This window comes from Rhinatrema bivittatum, chromosome 2, assembly GCF_901001135.1.
Source record: "Rhinatrema bivittatum chromosome 2, aRhiBiv1.1, whole genome shotgun sequence".
Classification (NCBI taxonomy): domain Eukaryota; kingdom Metazoa; phylum Chordata; class Amphibia; order Gymnophiona; family Rhinatrematidae; genus Rhinatrema; species Rhinatrema bivittatum.
Window position 1 is genome coordinate 378,512,745 of NC_042616.1, and position 21,686 is coordinate 378,534,430.

A 21,686-nucleotide genomic window follows, 5' to 3' on the forward strand; every position below is an offset into this window, starting at 1 on the left:
GGCTGTGACTTCTGTACTAGAGGTTGACTGGATTGGCCTTTTTGGTAAGGCTTAGAAGGCCGACCCCTGGACGCCGGGGGATAGTATCTCCTTTGCTGGTACACTTGTCTCTTGGAGTCTCTCCTAAAAGATCTTTTGGAAGAGGAAGAGAGTTCAGGTGGTCCTTGAGCTGCGCAACTGCTTCTTGAATCTTTTCTCCAAAAAGATTATCCCCTGCACAGGGCAAGTCAGCTAACCTGTTCTGTACCTTTGGTCTGAGGTCTGAAGATTTTAGCCAGGCCCTTCTCTTCGCACTAATTCCTGCCGCCAGTACTCTGGAGGCGGTGTCGAAGATATCGTATGCCGACCGTACTTCATGTTTGCCAGCATCTAGGCCTTTTTGTTCTAGGGCATGAAGCTGGTCCTGGAATTGCAGAGGTAAGGCTTCAGCAAATTCCTGAATCTTCATGAACAGGGCCCTGTTGTATTGGGTCATGTACAATTAGTAGGAAGCAATGCGAGAGATGAGCATTGAGCCATGGACTACACGTCTTCCAAATGCATCCAGGAATTTTTGTTCTTTTCCTAGGGGAAATGGAAGAATGAGGTTTGGAGCGTCATGCCTTCTTCTGGGCTGACTCCACAACCACTGAGTGATGATCTAATTGAGTTCTCTGGAAACCAGGGGCTGACTGAACTAAGGTGGCATCTGCCTTACGGTTGACAGGTGCCACAGAGCCAGGGTGCTCCCAATTTCTCTTTAAAAGGTCCAAGAAGATTTCATGAATAGGGATAGACATGATTTAAGAACATAAGAAAATGCCATACTGGATGACAAAGAACCGAAACTGTTCAACGCTATGATGCGCATTATGCCAATGGGCTACTAAAGGTGCTCCTGTTTTTTCTGTTCTTAACCTACTTAAGAACATAAGAACATGCCATACTGGGCCAGACCAAGGGTCCATCAAGCCCAGCATCCTGTTTCCAACAGTGGCCAATCCAGGCCATAAGAACCTGGCAAGTACCCAAAAACTAAGTCTATTCCATGTTACCATTGCTAATGGCAGTGGCTATTCTCTAAATGAACTTAATAGCAGGTAATGGACTTCTCCTCCAAGAACTTATCCAATCCTTTTTTAAACACAGCTATACTAACCACTAACCACATCCTCTGGCAACAAATTCCAGAGTTTAATTGTGCATTGAGTAAAAAAGAACTTTCTCTGATTAGTTTTAAATGTGCCCCATGCTAACTTCCTTAGGAGCATTGAGAAATTGGAGAAGCTCCAGCATCTGATGTCTAGAGTCCTCTTCAGTCTGAAGCTGGATTGGAACCATTTCAGACATTTCCTTTACAAAGTTGATAAAGGACAAGTCCTCTGGAGGAGAACACTTCCTTTCATCAGGAGGAGAGGGCTGTGAAGGTAGATCATCAGTATCCTGGGACGAATCATCGGTCCAAGGATCGTAAGGTGTTAGAGTTTTGAGGAGTTGAAGTGGATTCTTGGGTACTGTGGTGATGGCCACGCCCATGGGGAGGAGCCCCGTGAGGAACCACAGTACTAGGCTAGACTCGAGACACGCAAACACAGAGACTTGTCTTTTATTATACAGCTAGATGATACCACCAGAGGTGGCAGTAGTGAGGTGATCCAGTAGTAGCAGTCCAGGGACCCTCGGCAGAGGAGACCCGTCTCACAATGGTAGATGTTAGCACACGATAGTATAGGAAGTTCCGGTTGCAGGTTCCCAGTGCAGGCTGTAAATGAGACAGACTGATAAAGGTTAGATTACTCACTAAGTTGGTAGCTGTATAGATGTAGATCCCAGCAGGCAGAAGTAGTTGGATTGCAGACACCAAGGCAGGGAGCGCAGGCCCTCGAGGAGCGAGTACCTGGTATCCCAGATAAGCACCTGTAAGAAAGCAAAGGGCCCCCGAGGAGCGGGTACCCAGGTTAGATGAGATGCCCCGAAGGGCAGAGAGAGCTTCCAGCGGCAGAGTAGCTTAGACCGGAGGCATATCCAATCCAATCCTTGCTAACTTGAATTGTTAGCAAACGAATGGGGACGCCCCCGAGGTTCCCGCCATGATGTGGATGGCGTGCGCATGAGCACACCCTAGGAGGCCCTAAGGAAAAACATGGCGGATAACCTTGCCATAGCCGTTCCGGGGACGCCGGAGAGAGCGACAAACAGATGCGGCGGTAGCCATCTTCCCAAGGCTAGTGGGGAGAGCAGAGAGAAAGGTGAGGCACAGAGGTCGAAGCCATCTGAGACCGACGGACGCAACATAAGGCTCATCACCAGCTCCTATATGTTCATCAGAAGGGAGTAACGGTGTTATTCCGGAAGGCCCAGGCCTAGGCATTGATGGCCTTGGAGGTGGAATCGAAGGCATCGAGGGAGGCATCGATGGAGGCACCGATGGAATCGGCGACATCGATGGTTGTGATGGTGGCAGCACTCCGGAGGGCGGAATGGAGATCGGTGTTTCTTCTTCTTCTTCCGATGACAAGGGTATCGGTGAGGAAGGAATCAGGGCCATTGGTTCCCTTGGATCCACCGGTGAAAGGGCACCGATTAACGCATCCTTTCTTGCCAATAGCGGTGCAAGCGCCATGGGTATTGGATCGGTGGCCGGATCAGGAGCCGGCACCGGCATCGATGGAGGTTTGAACCCCTGGAGTGCTTTACCAATGGCCTCTTGGATCATCCGATCCAATTCCTCATGGAAACCTGGGGCATGGATACCCGGTTCCGGAGTAGGAGGCAGAACTGGCATAGCCGGAGGGTCCACCGGTGAAAGTGGAATTGCGACTCCCGGCAGGTGGGGAACGCCTCGGTGACCCAGAGACAGAAGAGGATGAGGCCTTTTCTGAACGGGACTTCTTCATCGGTGGCTCAGATGACGTCGATGCCGAGGGTTTCTCTGTATCGGTGGCCTGAGCTTTACAATGGCGGTGTCAATGTTTTTCTCGATGTTCTCCTCGGTTTTTTTTCCTGAGGAGGAACAGAGGGAGTCGACACCCATGGAGTCGTCGAAGCCGGTCGGGCAGCAGCAGTTTCCCGGTGCTGGCGCGAAGTAGACGGCACTGGTTCAGATGACGTCGAAGCTATCGATGGAGTCGGGGTTTTTGATCGAAAGAGAAGTCCCATCTTCTCCAGCCAAGCCTTGCAACCTTTTGGTGTCATTTCGGCACATTTGATGCAAGTAAGGACATCATAGTTGGACCCCAAACACATCACACAGACCGTGTGAGGGTCAGTGATGGACATTGTTCGAGTGCAGTCGAGGCACCAACGGAAACCCGACGCCATGGCTTCGACAAAGTTTAGCCGCGGTGAGGTTGATGGCTGGTAGGCTGCGAGGGAAAAACTCGACGGGAATCGACCGCAAGCAGATAAAGAACTTACCGTTCGACCGCGGAGCAAAGATATCGATAAGGGGACCCCTGTGGGGTAGAAAGTTTTGAAATTTTTTGAGAAAGTTCTGTGAGGAAAAATTCCTGTCAGGAATCTCTGAAGAGCTCCTTAATCCGCGTGGCTACTGCTGCGCGGAAAAAAGAAGACTGAAGGGGGGGGACCCCTGCTGGATGCAGGGTCGGTGCCATGCTGGGCATGCCCAGTAGATGCCAGTCAAAGTTCTAGAAACTTTGACAAAAGTGTTCCGAGATTGGGCTCCATCCTGTGATGTCACCCATATGTGAGAACTACCATCCTGCTTGTCCTGTGAGAACCCTAAGTTTATGCATGGAGACAAGTATTATATAAGGTTGGCTGATGTATACATGTATCTTGCTTATGAAAACACTTGTGCACATACTTTCAACTACCAGTACATTGCGACCTCCACTGCTTGACCTAGAATCCCACCAGTTCACCCATAGCCTCCACCACTTGCCCCAGAATCCCACCAAAAGAACTGCTGATAAAAGACTTTAGATATAATTTCTGCAACTTGATTAGCAGGTGTAAAAGTATGCTTTCCTAGCGTGTAGCCAGATGGACTCAGGATCAATGGTATAGTGTACTACTGATAGCAGATGGGAGACGGAGTCAGATTTCAAAGCTGACGTCAGCCTACATATACCCGTGCAGGAAGCTTAGCTCTTCAGTATTTCTCAGTCTCCTAAAGCAGATAGGGACACTTCCACACACTAGAATAGTGTTAGCAATTTTAAAACAAAGAAGAAAGAAAATTTATCTCAAGAAGACGAGCCCGCTCTCCTGCGGTGATACCTAAGGGTCCCTCCCCCAGTCGAGAATTCCTGAGGTGATTTCCGAGATCCCTCAGAGGCAAGCCTCAGTCCGGTAGCCGGCTCCCGGTGTGGACTTAACACCCAGGGTAGATGAGAGGCAGCAGGTGTTGAATCAAGCTTGGCGGTGAAGGTAATTCCCTCTCCCCCTGCAGCCGTAGACCACCCGGCACAAGACCGGGAAACACCGAGACCAGGTAAAGGAGAAACCTCTTCTAAGTCTCCGAGGCTCGAATAGCCGCCCAGATCGCCCCTTCCGGTGTCTGTAAAATCGGGTTGAGCAGTCCCGTCTGGGCTAGTCCCTGATCCGGTGCGAAGGTCCACACAAGTGGAGATTCTCCAGGGGGGTCGCCATCTTGTCCGTGTGGTTGTCAGCGCCATTTCCCCCCCCTTGAATGCCGTATTGCCCACTCAACTGAGCTGTGTTCACAACCGACTTGTGCGCACAGTGGCGCACACAGCGACGCACGTAACCGTGCGGGCGCATACTGGTCTGCACAAATACCGCCGTGCGCACAGCGGCGTGCACAAAGTAGTTGCCTGCGCGGACATCTTACGCATCCCGCACGCACATCGTTGGCGCACCCGGAGCGTACAACTAAGCCTCCCAGCACGCATACCATCGCGCACAGACGACTTTTGAGTCTCTCCACTTGTACAACTCATGGCACCACCAGCCAAGAAGGCCAAGGGTCAAGCCCTCTGCCCAGCTTGCCACCTGAGAGCTGCATAACCTGAAGTCGCCTCCGCCCTATGCCAGCAGTGCGAAGAGGCTCAGGGGGAACCTAAGCAAGGCCCCCCACAGCCAATAGAGGGATCCAGTTCCACTAATGATAGTACCCTGGACCTCTGTATCTCCGACTCAGCACCTACGCAGGAAGGCACCTCGGGGACCTCCACCGTAACCCCGCCTGGTTTCAATATGAACCCAGGGACTTTTTACTGGGTGGAATTCTTCAAAGGGCTGCAAACCTTTGTCCAAGCGCAATCTGTACCGCCTGCGACGCAGCCCCAGTTTTGGTGTCCCTCCATCAGGCCTCATGCTATTTCCCAATGTTGCAGGCCATACAACTGATTGACCTGGAATGGAATGCCCCGGAGGCCAGCTTCAAAGGAGGACGGGCCTTAGAAGCCCTATACCCCCTGGAACCCACGGCCAAGGAACTCCTACGGTTCCTAAAAGTGGACACCATGGTCTGCGCAATCTCTAAGCGTACAACCATCCCGGTCGAAAGAGGAGCGGCACTCAAGGATGCCCAGGACAGACGTCAGGAAGCCATCCTTAAACAGTCCTTTGATGTAGCAGCAATGACCCTGCAAATCGCTTCCTGCTGCGTCATAGTAACATGTGCCTGCTTGCTTCTCTTCAGAGACGCAACCACGTCCGGTGAAACATTAGAACCGGCGATATCCTTCTTCACGGATGCGACCTCAGACCTAGTACGTACCTCAGCCAGGGGCGTCTCCTCCATAGTGGCAGCCAGAAGACAACTATGGCTCCGAAATTGGTCAGCCGACGCAACCTCCAAAGCAAACCTCATGAGAATGCCTTTTAAAGGATCCCTCTTGTTTGGAAGCGAATTGGAGAACTTAGCCAACAAATGGGGCGAGCCTCCAGTACCTCGTCTACTGGAGGACAGGAACAAAAGAAACCAGTGCTCTTCCCCCCGAAGAACCAAGGGCAGAGGAGCCCAGTGCTTTAGACTGTACAACAACACGTACTACCAAGCACCTCGCCCCGCAGGTAGGGCCCAGCCCTTTTGAAACAGACACAACAAGAGGGGAGCAGGCTCAGGTACAGGCTCTGGCCGCACCCCACAATGAGAATCAGCAGACCCATCCACAGGAAGAAGTCATAGGGGGGGCAGACTTACCCTCTTCTACCAAAGATGGGTCGAAATAATGTCGGACAAGTGGGTTCTAACCATCATTCGAGAGGGATACTATCTGGACTTCCACAGCATCCCACCAGAAAAATTTGTGAGAACACCGTGCCACTCGATTCTCCAAGAGGACGGCAGTGGAAACCACACTGACAAAACTACTCAGCCTAAAGGCGATAACCCCAGTGCCCACACACCAACAAAATACTGGTCACTATTCCATCTATTTTATCATTCCCAAGAAGGAAGGAACGTTCCGGCCCATCCTGGACCTCAAGACCGTCAGTCATTACCTGAGGGTACCATACTTCCACTTGGAAACCCTATGCTCAGTCATAAGGGCAGTACAGCCGGGAGAATTCCTAACTTCACTGGATCTTTCCGAAGCCTATCTCCACATCCCGGTCCATCACGACCATCAGCGCTTCCTACACTTTGCGATACTGGACCATCAGACTGTACAACAACAGTCAGATATATCAGCGAAAAGAGAAAAGTCCATAGTGATATAGTGAAATTGAAAGGTGGAAATGATCAATGTGTGGAGAGAGACGAAGAAATGGCAGAAATATTAAATGAATATTTCAGCTCTGTGTTCACTAAAGAAGACCCTGGAGAAGGACCATTTCTACACAAGAAGCTGGAGGGAAGTGGAATAGATGAAAATCATTTTACAGTAGAAAATGTATGGGAAGAGCTAAAGAATCTGAAAGTGGACAAAGCCATGGGGGTTGATGGGATTCATCCAAGGATTCTGAGGGAGCTCAGAGATGTGCTGGCGGGTCCGCTGTGTGACCTGTTCAATAGATCCCTAGAAACGGGAGTGGTGCCGAGTGATTGGAGAAGAGCGGTGGTGGTCCCGCTTCACAAGAGTGGGAACAAAGAGGCTGGTAACTACAGACCGGTTAGCCTCACTTCGGTGGTGGGAAAAGTAATGGAGTCACTGTTGAAAGAGAGAATAGTGAACTATCTACAGTCCGGAGAATTGATAGACCAGAGGCAGCATGGATTCACCAGGGGAAGATCCTGTCAGACAAATCTGATTGACTTTTTCGACTGGGTAACCAAGGAATTGGATCAAGGAAGAACGCTCGATGTCATCTACTTGGATTTCAGCAAAGCTTTTGATACGGTTCCGCATAGGAGACTGGTGAACAAAACGAGAAGCTTAGGAGTGAGTGCCGAAGTGGTGACCTGGATTGCAAACTGGTTGATGGACAGAAGACAATGCGTGATGGTAAATGGAACTTTCTCTGAAGAGAGAGCGGTTTTAAGTGGTGTACTGCAAGGATCGGTGTTGGGACCGGTCCTGTTCAATATCTTTGTGAGCGACATTGCGGACGGGATAGAAGGTAAGGTTTGTCTTTTTGCGGACGACCCTAAGATCTGCAACAGAGTGGACACGCCAGAAGGAGTGGAGAGAATGAGACGGGATTTAAGGAAACTGGAAGAGTGGTCGAAGATATGGCAGCTGAGATTCAATGCCAAGAAGTTCTAAGTCATGCATATGGGGAGTGGAAATCCGAATGAACTGTATTTGATGGGGGGGGAAAGGCTGATGTGCACGGAGCAGGAGAGAGACCTTGGGGTGATAGTGTCTAATGATATGAAGTCTGCAAAACAATGCGACAAGGCGATAGCAAAAGCCAGAAGAATGCTGGGATGCATAGAGAGAGGAATATCGAGTAAGTAAAGGGAAGTGATTATCCCCTTGTACAGGTCCTTGGTGAGGCCTCACCTGGAGTGCTGTGTTCAATTCTGGAGACCGTATCTACAAAGAGACAAGGACAAGATGGAAGCGGTACAGAGAAGGGCGACCAGGAAGGTGGAGGGTCTTCATCGGTTGACATACGAGGAGAGATTGAAGAATCTAAATATGTACACCCTGGAGGAAAGGAGGAGCAGGGGTGATATGATTCAAACTTTCAGATACTTGAAAAACTTTAACGATCCAAAGACAACGACAAACCTTTTCCGTCAGAAAAAAATCAGCAGAACCAGAGGTCACGAGCTGAGGCTCCAAGGAGGAAGACTAAGAACCAATCTCAGGAAGTATTTCTTCACGGAGAGAGTGGTGGATGCCTGGAATGCCCTTCTGGAGGAAGTGGTGAGGTCCAAAACTGTGAAGCACTTCAAAGGGGCGTGGGATAAACATTGTGGATCCATCAGGTCCAGAGGACGCGTATAAAGACCAGGTAGCAAAACACTGCAAGGAGCGGCAGGAGCCACAGAGGCATTCACGGAGCGGGATGCCAGTGGCCAGTGGTAGGTGTCCACCTTCACGGAGCGGAAGGATGGAGGGCAGCCATCTCCCAATTAAAAACAAAAAAACAAAAAAGAAGAAAAAACAGGGATGGGTTCATGGGCTTATAGGTATTACCAATTATTAGGCTTTTCAATATTTGATGATAGTTAATGTGACTTTCAAGGCATACTACACTTTCAATGCATATACAGCATAGCTCCCTGCTTCAACAACAGGGGAGAAGAAAAACTAATACTTCACACATATCCAGCATTGCCCTCTGCTTTATGGCAGAGGGCTGCCGCTTACCCAACTAATCAAACTTAATATTTCACTTGGAAGCAGCTCCATCACTGCTCTCTGCATTAGTGGTGGGGGTGAAAGGGAATTGGAACATAGGGTTACTAAGAGCCAAGAGAAACAGATAAGTATGAGAAAAAAGAAGTGTGAAGCTTGCTGGGCAGACTAGATGGACCGATTGGTCTTCTTCTGCTGTTATTTCTATGTTTCTATATGTTTCTATCATTACCAGTTCCGGGCACTACCCTTCGGACTAGCCACCGCCCTTCGGACCTTCACCAAAATCATGGTGGTAGTGGCGACAATATTGAGGAAAGAAGGAATCCTCATTCACCCTTACCTGGACAATTGGCTAATGAGGGCAAAATCTCCAGAGGAAAGTCACCAGGCGACCACCAGAGTCAAGAGTCTGCTGCAGAATCTCGGGTGGGTGGTCAACACAGCCAAGAGCTGCCTGCAGCCCTCCCAATCTCTGGATACCTGGGAGTCCGGTTCGACACCAAGCAAGACAAAGTTGTCCTTCCCCCTCTAAGGAGAAGAAACTGATGGGTCAGCTACAAAAACTGATGGGTCAGCTACAAAAACTGTTGAACTATGTTCGCCCCAAGGTATGGGACTACCTCCAAGTCCTCTGTCTCATGTCATCAACCCTGGAAGTCATTCCATGGGCAAGGGCCCACATAAACCCACTACAACGTTCCCTACTGTCACGATGGAACCCGACGTCCCAGAACTCCTCCATTCACCTCCAGCTACCAGCAGAGGTTCGGACCCTGCTCCAATGGTGGCTACAGGAAGACCATCTGAGCAAGGGAGTAAAACTATCCTTACTGAACTGGATCTTGTTTATCATGGATGCGAGCCTGCGAGAGTGGGGAGCCCACTGTCAGGAACTGATGGACCAGGGACAATGGGACAAGGAAGAGGCGGGATGGAACATAAACCAGTTGGAAGCCCGAGTAGTCAGACTAGCCTGTCTACGATTCAGCCACAGATTCCGGGACGACTCTGTCAGAGTCATGTCGGACAACGCCACTACAGTTACCTACATCAACCTCCAGGGAGGAACCAGAAGCCAACAGGTGTCCCTGGAGATAGACCCACTCATGGCATGGGTGGAAACAAACCTGCAAAGCATCTCAGCCTCACACATCGAGAGAAAAGACAACGTCTCGGCGGACTACCTCAGCAGAGAGAGTCTAGACCCAAGAGAATGGACGCTGTCGACCACAGCCTTCCAGTTGATAGTAAACCGCTGGGGAACCCCAGCCATGGATCTACTGGCAGTCCAACGCCCAAGTTCCCAAGTTCTTCAGCCGCAGACGAGAACCGCAATCCCGGGGAATTGACGCCCTCGTCCAGACCTGGCCACAGGAAGACCTGCTGTACGCTTTTCCCCCATGGCAACTACTGGGCAGGATCATCCGCAAGATAGAACACCACAGGGGACTAGTACTTCTAGTGACCCCGGACTGGCCAAGAAGGCCATGGTACGCAGACATGCGAAGTCTTCTTGCGGGGAACCCTCTGTTCCTACCTCCACACAGGAACCTTCTCCGACAAGACCAATCCTCCACGAAGATCCGACTCGATTCTCTCTTACGATCTTGTCCCTGAGAGGACTCGCCTGAAGAAAAGCAGATACTCTAAGGCAGTGATTAACACCTTGCTCCGAGCACGCAAGTTCTCCACATCTCTAGCTTACATACGAATATGGAGAATATTTGAAGCCTGGTGTGAGCATCACGAGATCCTTCCATGGACAGTCAAAATTCCCATCATCCTGGAATTTCTGCAGGATGGCTTGAAGGGGTTGTCGCTCAACTCCCTCAAGGTGCAGGTGGCCACGCTTGCCTGCTTCAGAGCCAAAGTGGACAGCATCAGCTTATCAACCCATCCAAATGTTTCCCACTTCCTGAGAGGGGTCAAATAAATCCGTCCACCATTAAAGTGGCTGGTGCCCCTATGGAATCTCAATCTAGTACTAGACTTCCTAGCGGGAAGTTCCTTCAGACCAACATGCGGCCTGTCACTAAGGCTCCTGACCTTGAGGACTGCATTCCTAGTGGCAATATGTTCAGCCCGTCGTATCTCCGAGCTTCAAGCGCTATCTGTCGGGAACCGTTCCTCAGCTTCACACCGGGAACCATACAGCTACGCACTTGTCCCCTCCTTTCTACCTAAGGTGGTTTCTCAATTTCATCTAAACCAAACCAAACTTGCTGCCATCTCCAAACGAACATAAGGACTCGGAAGACTTACGCCTTGTGATGGAGAAGGTAAGAGAAGGGCGACCAAAATGATAAAGGGAATGGAACAGCTCCCCTATGAGGAAAGACTAAAGATGTTAGGACTTTTCAGCTTGGAGAAGAGACGGCTGAGGGGGGATAAGATAGAGATGTTTAAAATCATGAGAGGTCTGGAATGGGTAGATGTGAATCGGTTTTTTACTCTTTCGGATATTAGAAAGACTAGGGGGCACTCCATGAAGTTAGCATGTGGCACATTTAAAACTAATCGGAGAAAGTTCTTTTTCACTCAATGCATAATTAAACTCTGGAATTTGTTGCCAGAAGATGTGGTTAGTGCAGTTAGTATAGCTGTATTTAAAAAAGGATTGGATAAGTTCTTGGAGGAGAAGTCCATTACCTGCTATTAATTAAGTTGACTTAGATAATAACCACCGCTATTACTAGCAACGGTAATATGGAATAGACTTAGTTTTTGGGTACTTGCCAGGTTCTTATGGCCTGGATTGGCCACTGTTGGAAACAGAATGCTGGGCTTGATGGACCCTTGGTCTGACCCAGTATGACATGTTCTTATCTAAACGTCTGCAGACTCCTAATCCGATACCTGGAGAGATCGAAATCTGTGCGAAAGACAGACCACCTATTCGTCCTTCACAGCGGAAAGAAACAGCGGGAAGTGGACCTCGCGGGCAACCATAGCCCGCTGGATCAAAGAAGTAATCAAGGCGGCCTACGTAGGGGCAGGGAAGAGCCCCCACCTCTGCACATCAAGGCCCATTTAACAAGGGCCCAGGCAGTGTCCTGGGCAGAAACCAAGATGCTGTTGCCCGCCGAGATCTGTCGAGAGGCAACGTGATCCTCCATACCCACCTCCAAGTTCTACCTCTTGGATGTCCAGGCCCAGGAGGACACAACCTTTGCAAGAGCAGTACTAAGTGGGCCAAGGGCAGCCTCCCGCCCTGTTCGCGAGTAGCTTTTGTACATCCCATTGGTCCTGAGTCCATCTGGCTACACGCTAGGAAATGGAGAAATTACTTACCTGATAATTTCGTTTTCCTTAGTGTAGCAGATGGACTCAGCACCCTGCCCATGGCTGCCCCGGAATCCGGGAACTTCGGATAGAAAAAAACCCCGAGAACAAGACAAGCACGGGTAAGCCAGCTATTACTTCTAGTTCAAAACACTCATAGTTTCCTGGTGTCGACGTTATCCGGTTGAGTGCACTGGCGGTCTCCAATTTGGAAATCAGTTGAACCAGTCCTAGTTAATCAAGTTAAGTTATTAAAGCACACATATATCCACAATTGCTTTTCGAGGAGAATACTGAAGAGCTAAGCTTCCTGCACAGGTATATGTAGGCTGACGATAGCTTTGAAATCTGACTCCGTCTTCCATCTGCTATCAGGAGAACACAATACACTGGTCCTGAGTCCATCTGTCTACACAAAGGAAAACAAAATTATCAGGTAAGTAATTTCTCCAATACACATTTGGTTATGTACGAGCCTACTCTGCTTATAAAATACATGAAAGTGCATGAACTTTCCAGCCCTGCCTCAGAACACCCTGGCAGTACCCTCTTTTTCCATGCATATTTTTCATGTGGCAGTGGAATTATGCGTGTACCTGCAACACTCTGAAAACTCACATGGCCTGTACAAAGGCTGCTTTCACATGTATATGCTGATTTTACACAAGACAAAACTCCATGTAAGTCACAGAAATTGTACCCCTATGTCAGGAAACTAAATAAAATCATGGAGGTGCTGCTATAAATAAACAAATACATATGTTTAAATATTAAAATATGAAAACATGTATAATAGAAATATTCTTCTGTAGTTGTTGTAAATAGTCTTATTTAATGTTTTGGGTGAGAGGTTTACAAGAATTAGAGGATAAAAGGGAGGAAGATTATTTAAATACTTTGTCCCAAGATCCTTTGTTTTCTACATTTATGTTCTTATTCTGAGTTGAATGGAGAATTGTACTTTAAAATTAGATTTCTTCATATTTTTCTTCATTCCCTTATTTTACCATCAAAATGAAATTAGATGTTGAACTTCATTTCAATCTGCAGCTGTGGAACTCAAAAACCAAAGTTCCCAAGATAAAATATTATCTCTACTACCATATAAACTCTTTGGAATAGCAATTTACAACCACATGATTGATCTTAGCCTGTTAGCATTATACAAATAATATAATATATGTTACATTTGTAACAACAGAACCAATAAACATACATTTACATAACCTAGAAATCTTATAATTAACATAATCTAAGAAATCCAGAAAACAAATATAACCATTCTTACAAAACTTTTGTTAATTTGTTGGATATGGTTGTACATGGAAAAAAAATCAGTTTGCTTTGGAAGGAGATGCCTCAATCATTGGCAGCCTCCCTGCTCTTTGATCACATTGGCTTGTTGGATAACTGTGTGGTCTTCACGTTTGTTTCCTTCACAGGCTTCACAATGCTTTGTCCTAGATATGTAACAAAAATGAAACAATTGTACTCAGAACATACTGTGCAACAATATCTGTTGCCAATTCTTATATCATGTGAGCATTTAAATAACCAATTTATTCTAAACTTTTCAATTAATTTAGGATTCTCACCTAGCAAGTACCGTGTCTATAAGAAAATCTCAAGGAAGTGACTTAAAGAACTGGTGTTGCTTATTCCATCTTTGAAATAATATTAGACAGTAATTGAGATGTGTGACCTGATGCTAATGTGTTGAAACTTGGAATTAAGTGTTTGCAGTTTAAATTATTGACATAAGCGGGGATAAAATGTCATTATTGTTAACAACCCTAGTCATTCAGGCATATTGAATAACTGTCAGTTGTCACAAGCCCATTTTTCACAGTTGGTTGAGTTAAAGTGCACTAATTAGATGAATAATGGTATTTGAGTCTCAAAATATGGTGGCAATACAGCTTATTTTCTTATGTATCTTCAATCTCTTCTGTTGCAGTCAGAGTCATATGCTTGCTGTTAAGCAACTGGGCTGGAGAAGTCGTGTGGGTAGAGCTGGACAAGACGATTTAGACCCTGGCAAGTGGTTGCAATTGGCGAGCTGTGGGGCAGATTACTGTATAAAGATATTCAATGTGAACAGATATGCTCTTTAAATCACTGGGGTTTTTCAAGGACCTTATCAATCTTGGTGCAAAAACAAACAAATAAAACAAGGTACCATTGGTACCAAAACCAAAGTTTACTGTTTATGGTCGTTTTATATATTCATCTTGCTTTTTTCTAAAAAAAAAAAAAATTAAAAAGAATTGCTTATGTATTTAGCTTTGTCTGTCTGTGTGTACCTTATCTTTTGAATCATTCAACCCACAGCAACTTCATTTTCAGGATAGGTATATCTATATAAAAACTAGAAACTGAATGTCTTCCCCTAAAACTTTGAAGGTGAATTTTAAAAGCCCGTCGTGTGCCAAAATTAGGAGATGTCCAAATATGTTGGGCTCACGCGTGTTGCGCAGATTTTAAAAGCCGCCCAGATATGTGTATAAATGCTGCTGCTCATACATCTCAGAACTTCTCAAAAAGGGGCATAGTCTGGGTGGGGCATGAGCAGTACATGAGCATTTTGAGACTTGAAATTAGCACATAAATACGTGTTCTGACACATGCCAAGGGCCCTGCCACGTAACTACTTCTGCTATGGATGTTGTGTAAGTTAGATTTTTTTTTTTTTTTTTAATGAGTCATTTCGGTGGGGTGTGAAGGGTCTGGGGTAACTGGGGGATGTACAGGCAATCAAACCAGGAAGGTTTGAAGGATATAGCTGTTAACTGGGCAAACTGGGGAGGAATTGGTAAAACATGCAATGGGTCGGCGCACATCCCTTTTAAAATTTCCCCACTTACATAGTAGAAGCGGCTTTTGCAAGCACAGGCACACATCTGCTTTTTAAAATTTGGCGCACTTGTGCACATGGAAAGGCTATTGTATAACATGTGCGCATATGAACGTAAATGTTATCAAATAGCTACGACCCTGGGCACAGGCTGATGAGCACGTGCCGGTTTTAAAATTCACCTTTAAGGGTCTAGCCCAAAATTGAAAAAAGATAAGTTTTCCCCATTTAACATATAGATTTCTCACACAATTGTTTTTAGAAAAAGAGCACCAATATAAACGTATGCAGTTCTTTTTTTTTACCTGTTTGAGAGTGGTGTCTTCTTTCCATTAGATCATGCACTGAAGTCAGAATAATGTATTTATGATATAAAATTATGCTAGTATGTACAAAATACAATATCCAAAATTCCTTGTTTTGACTAATATCTCCCACTGTCTCCATTAAGCTTAAGTTAATAATGCTTGTTAAGATTGTAATACAAAATCTAGGAAACTTAGAAACAGAAATGACGGCAGAAGAAGACCGAACTGCCCATCCAGTCTGCCCAGCAAGCTACGCACTCTATTTTTTTTTTATCTTTTTTTCTCTTCCAGTACCCTCCAGTACCTAATTCTCTTCCAGTACCCTCCAGTACCTAATTCCAGTACCCTCCAGCCCTAATTCCCCTCCACCCCACCACCAATGTAGAGAGCAGCGCCGGATCTGCATCCAAGTGAACATCCAGCTCAATTAGGGGTAGCAACCGCTGCAACAAGTAGGCTACACCCCTGCCCCATACTCTTACCCACCCCTGTTTTTGTTTTTTTTTTTGGAGATGGCAGCCCTCCATCCTTCCGCACCGTGAAGGTGGAACACCAACCACTGGCCACTGGCATCCCGCTCCGTGAATGCCTCTGTGGCTCCTGCCGCTCCGTGCAGTGTTTTGCTGCCTCCTGTTTATTCACGTCCTCTAGGCCAAGAGGTTGAAACTTTTGTATAATTGTAAAATAAAAATGTGGTTAATGTAAATCCCTAATCTTTAACATGCATACTGTCAATGTATAAGATGAGCCTAGAACTAAGATGGTGTGCAGGTACTAATCTTTGGTATATTTCTGCATTTCTAAAAATGTTTGCACAGTGAATTTGCAGTACTAGTCTTTTCCAGAAAGTTCATTTCATATCCTGCCTTCATCTTGCAAATAATACATTCAATACTAAAAACATTCAATACTAAAAACAAAATGTGGCATAATATGGCTAACCTTTGTCTTACCCCCTGCCTCTTCACCGAATGTTCATAAGAACATTGCAGAGCACCTTGCAGTTCCCACCCTCAACCCCCACCTTGTCACTTTCAGTTCCAAAACTGCTGGCATCCATCCCATATGTTAGGTTGGTCTCATGTGGGCCTAACCCACCAAGCAATAGGTAGGCTAGGACTCTTACCCGACATGGCGTTGGAGGCTTTGTGCATAAGATGAGGCCATGCATCTACATGAGGTATATTGGTAAAATGTTAAATTCTTCTTCATCAGGGGGTTAGGAGAGAATTATGAATATGCTGGATAGATGTCCAAAGTTTGTATCAGGTTGTGGGAAAGTCATCACTACAGAAAAAATCAAATTTGAGGCAGATTTAAGGCATAGACTGATTACACATTAGCAGCCAAGGCCTACAACAATAAAAAAGATAAAATAACCAATAAGAACCATGATGTACATTAGTTTCTTTCCCAAACCTCCAAACCAGGCTCCTATACCTAGAAAATCCCAATCCCAGGAATCTTTCAGGGAAGTATGAGCCTGGTAGGGGAATTTTATCAATAAAAGTATAGCAAGAAGTGTTGTTAAATTGACAAAACGTCCCCCATCATTTTCAGCTAATAGCATATCTAGTGCTTGTCAGTTCTGCAAGATGACCCTAGCCAAGGATCTTATCTCTATTTCTAAACTCTACTCCATGAATGTTTTCATTGGCTAGTGACTCCACTATGGCTGAAATATTACAAATGGCAGGTTCTAATTCTGCAACTCCTAATTGGGGAAATAAGACTCTCACAAAGCAATGGAATCTTGTTGGTCTTTCAGGGAGAGGACTAGTCTGGCAACAGAAGCATATAGGAGAGCAAATACTGGCCACATTAGAACGGGGAAATGGAGGAATTGGGGTGTTGTGAATCTCATAACTACAGTATCAGTGCTGTTCATACATTTGCTTCCCCAACTGTTTCCCAAAAGTAAATCCTTGGAAAGGTAATCAACAAACCTGCTGCAGGTTTTTGTTTCTCTCCATCTGTAATTTCAAGCCATCCCTGCATGGTAAAGAGATATCTTATTTCCACCTGGCATGCTGCAGCTATGAGTGGAGGCAGTGATATTAGATAAGCAAAACTAATGAGTCTGATTAATAAGGTACATATGTATAGGGGTTGAGGCAAAGCTACTCAGTAACTATATGACTGGTATAATACATGGAGACTTATTTCTGTGCTATTTGGACTTTGTCAGCAGAAGCTGGGAAATCCAACATCTCAGAAAAGTACCACATGCAGAAAGAGCTCCTTTTGTGTATGAGAGAGTAAAAGAAAAAGTAAAATCCTATAATTTATAGTTAAGCTTTTTCTTTCATCACATTTGCAGACTGGCCCTACAACACTTTTACTTTAACTATTTTCTCTATCCTGGCACTGGTTAAATCTTGCAGAGGTACTTCCTCTAATTTAGCAAGGTTTAATCAGTGCCAAGATAGAGAAAATGGTTAAAATAGATAAGTGTTATATATGGCCATTTGTCAAATGTGATGAAAGAAAAAGCAGAAAGGCGTAGAACAATGCCAGTAGAAACTATCTTTTCAACAGACAGAGATCTAAACGGGAATATAATACACGAATCCTTATCCCTGAGGAAGTTTTATGACAAGAGAAGACAAAAAAGAACCGATTTGTTCATCAGAAGGGACTGCTGGGAGGAGGAGTCCTCTGGGGATGCACAACAGCCCAAGATGTTTGGAGCAGAATGTTATATTGGAGTTCTAATGGAGGAGACTGTGTTATATAGATTTATGGCAAGAAAAAAGGAACAGAGAAATTTAGACTATTATCAGTTGTGCTAAAGACACTCTATGGCAAGCAAGGAATCTACAGCACTAGGCAGATACACATTTAGAGGAGGAAGAAATATATCGCCTATCAAAGATAGTGAAAGATTACACGATCAGACACGTGAGGAAAGTTACATGGCAAGATATTCTGATGGAATGGATTTGAGTACAAAATGAAAACTGCTAGTAGAATAAATAGGAATTGTTTTAAATAATCAAACTTGGCGGTGGTTAAATTGGTTAGGGAAAAGTTTCTTTTGAACTATAAGTAAAAGAAAGTCTGACATTGTGAATTGCATCTTTAATAGTGAAAGAACATCCTTGTTAAAGTTACTTATAAAGGCAAAAAGAGATTATTTTTGAACTATTAACACAATTAAAAAAAAAGGAGGCTCTCTCAGGGCAAGGCCTGGTCATTACAGTCAATCTGAGTTGACCCCTGCACAGTTTATGGTGGTGGGGGACTGTAACTTATGTGGAAGAGAAAAGAGAGATATTTTTAAAGATTGTCCTTGCCTCAACACTAGCAGAATGAAAAAGACTAATTATAATGCAGAGAGACCAGCTGAGAAAGAAAAGCAAGCAAAAAAGGGTGGAACTAAAGAAATGAGCCGAGGAGAGGGCTGAAGATAACTGCCCATAAAAAAAAACAGCAAATTGGGATGTCAGGCAGACCCCGTGCCTGCCTGGACGATGTAATATGGTTACCTACATACACAACTCAGAGGTACTCGGCAAGTTATTATGCCCATACTTATTTTATTATACAAACTTTAAACATACTTTTTATTATAACAGTACTTAATAGACCACAATACCTACTTATATCTAAAAACTTCCCCCCTACCATGCATACATTACCTTTCATTCACACCACTCATACCTCTCATACAATACTCACATTAAAATACTCAGATACATGTTATCCAACAATTCCTATAACCCAATTTGTTGCAAATTATTATTACTGTTTCTTTGCTTTCATATTATACCATTAACCAATATTGCTGTTATGTATTCATCCGTTTGTTACAAATGATGACTCATACATTAACTGCATTGCCTTCATATTATACAATTAATGGATATTTCAATTATATGTACATCCGACGAGAGCCTCGTTTCACCCTGAAAAACAGGGCTTCTTCAGGGATCTGCAATGCTAGATAGTGTCTTCATATCTCAACCATCAGATGTCTTTCCTCATATTTTCATCTCAGTAACAAACATTGGTTTCCATCAGCAGGACTTTATGCTGCACGTGGTCTATCCTATTACAACGATGTCTATAAAAAAACAAGTACCAACCTATTGTCATATTTTTCACTTTATCTCTACACATATACCACTGTGCTCAACATATTTGTGAACCATCACCATTACTATACAAAAAAATACCAGCTTGTCGAAATCGCATCCATATTAGGACTAAAGCAGTCGTGTATTTCCATCAAATCGTAAACTTTTGTTATATATGAATATGTTTGGTAACTGTACCGGATTCTAGCCTCTTATGCAATTTGTTCATTCAAATATCTGTAACAAATATATAATCATGGCGGTTAACCTCTATACCCAAGGTATATAATACCACTATCTGAAATGCTCTGCTCAAACCAATTTTACTACCTCATTATAAAACACTATAACTCAAATGTATACCATGCTCACACTTATACACTTTGGGGTAGATTTTATAAATGTACACACGGGCGTATTTTTGTTCGTGCACCAGGCGCGAACAAAAGTACGCTGGATTTTATAAGATACGTGCGTAGCCTATAAAAATCCGGGGTCGGCGCGCACAAGGGGGTGCACATTTGTGCAACCTGCGATCGCCAAGCCCAGCGCGCGCTGCCTGTTGCCTCCGAGGCAGCTCCGAAATCAGAGTGGCCTCAGAGGGAACTTTCCTGCCGCCTCCCCTCACCTTCCCCTACCTAACCCACCCCCCCCCCGGCCCTATCTAAACCCCCTCCCCTACCTCTGAAGGCAGATTTACGCCTGCGGGCTGCTGGCGTGCCATCACCTGACCCAGGGGCTGGTCCGGAGGCCTCGACCACGCCCCCGGGCCGGCACCGCGTCACTCGCGGCATGCCCCCGAAACGCCGCATCACTCGTGGCACGCCCCGACACGCCCCTCCATGCAAGCCCTGGGACTTAAGCGCGCCGCCGAGCCTATGCAAAATAGGCTCGGCGCTCACGGGGGGGGTTTGGGGTAGGTTATAGAAACATAGAAATGACGGCAAAAGATGATCAAACGGCCCATCCAGTCTGCCCAGCAAGCTTTCACAGTTATTTTTCTCATACTTATCTGTTACTCTGACCGCTGAGGTCAGGGCCCTTATTGGTAACTTTTCGGTTCTAATTTCCTTCCACCCCTGCCATTGATGTAGAGAGCAGTGCTGGAGCTGCATCAATGTGAAGTATCAAGCCTAATTGGTTAGGGGTAGTAACCGCCGTAACAAGTAATCTACACCCATGCTTATTTGTTTACCCAGCCTGTGCAATTTAGTCCTTGTTGGTTGTCTTAATATAAATCCTCTTTTCTTCATTCCCACCTGCTGTTGAAGCAGTGAGCTGTGCTGTATATGTATTCAAAGTGAAGTATCAGGCTTAATTGGTTCGGGGTAGTAACCGCCGCAACAAGCAAGCTACTCCCACGCTTATTTGTTTACCCAGACTCTGTGGGTACGCACGTATCGTACGCGTGTACCCCTTTGAAAATCTACCCCTTTGTACGCACTTAAATGAATTTCTCTTAAATAACCGAGTACTCACTTAATATGCTGTCAGAGCTTTCTCTCACCAAACCGTTCCTTCCAACGTAACTTGTCTATTATATGTTTCATATCCTGTGCTATTTAAATCAGATACAACCAATCAAAAGCCATGTTTTTAGACACGTACGTCACATCAGGTGCATCTGGGAACCAAGAACAAATACAAATGTGGGGCTTGTTCCGTCTGCAATAATGTCCTGATGATAAAAACATTTAATGTATCGGGCAGGAAGCATCCGTTCATTATTAGGGGCAGATTCCCTTGTAGTTCCAGCATGCTTATATATGCCATCATATGTCCCTGTGACCTATTATATATAGGTCACACTAAGAGACAAATCAGACAACGCATAATAGAATAACCCATGCTATAGTTACACAATGTTAGGTTCCATATTAGGTGCTACACCCCAAGAAAGAGATCTAGGCGTCATAGTGGATAACACATTGAAATCGTCGGTTCAGTGTGTTGCGGCAGTCAAAAAAGCAAACAGAATGTTGGGAATTATTAGAAAGGGAATGGTGAATAAAACGGAAAATGTCATAATGCCTCTGTATCGCTCCATGCTGAGATCGCATCTTGAATAATGTGTACAATTCTGGTCGCCGCATCTCAAAAATGATATAATTGCGTTGGAGAAGGTACAGAGAAGGCCTACCAAACTGATAAGGGGAATGGAAAAGCTCCCCTATGAGGAAAGACTAAAGAGGTTAGGACTTTTCAGCTTGGAGAAGAGACTGCTGAGGGGGGATATGATGGAGGTGTTTAAAATCATGAAAGGTCTAGAACGGGTAGATGTGAATCAGTTATTTACTCTTTCGGATAATAGAAAGACTAGGGGGCACTCCATGAAGTTAGCATGTGGCACATTTAAAACTAATCAGAGAAAGTTCTTTTTTACTCAATGCACAATTAAACTCTGGAATTTGTTGCCAGAGGATGTGGTTAGTGTAGTTAGTATAGCTGTGTTTAAAAAAGGATTGGATAAGTTCTTGGAGGAGAAGTCCATTACCTG

At 45.3% G+C, this 21,686-nt stretch overlaps 1 protein-coding gene across 1 annotated transcript in view; it reads left to right on the forward strand.

Annotated features, from left to right (window-relative positions):
* The window catches only part of ELP2 (elongator acetyltransferase complex subunit 2), a 751,239-nt gene extending 737,093 nt beyond the window's left edge, over nt 1–14,146 (forward strand). Inside the window, exon 23 of the mRNA XM_029589989.1 lies at nt 13,906–14,146. Coding sequence (XP_029445849.1) covers nt 13,906–14,062 — 157 coding nt within the window. The 3' untranslated portion in view covers nt 14,063–14,146. The remainder of the gene's footprint in view (nt 1–13,905) is intronic.
* The last annotated feature ends 7,540 nt before the right edge of the window (nt 14,147–21,686 follow it).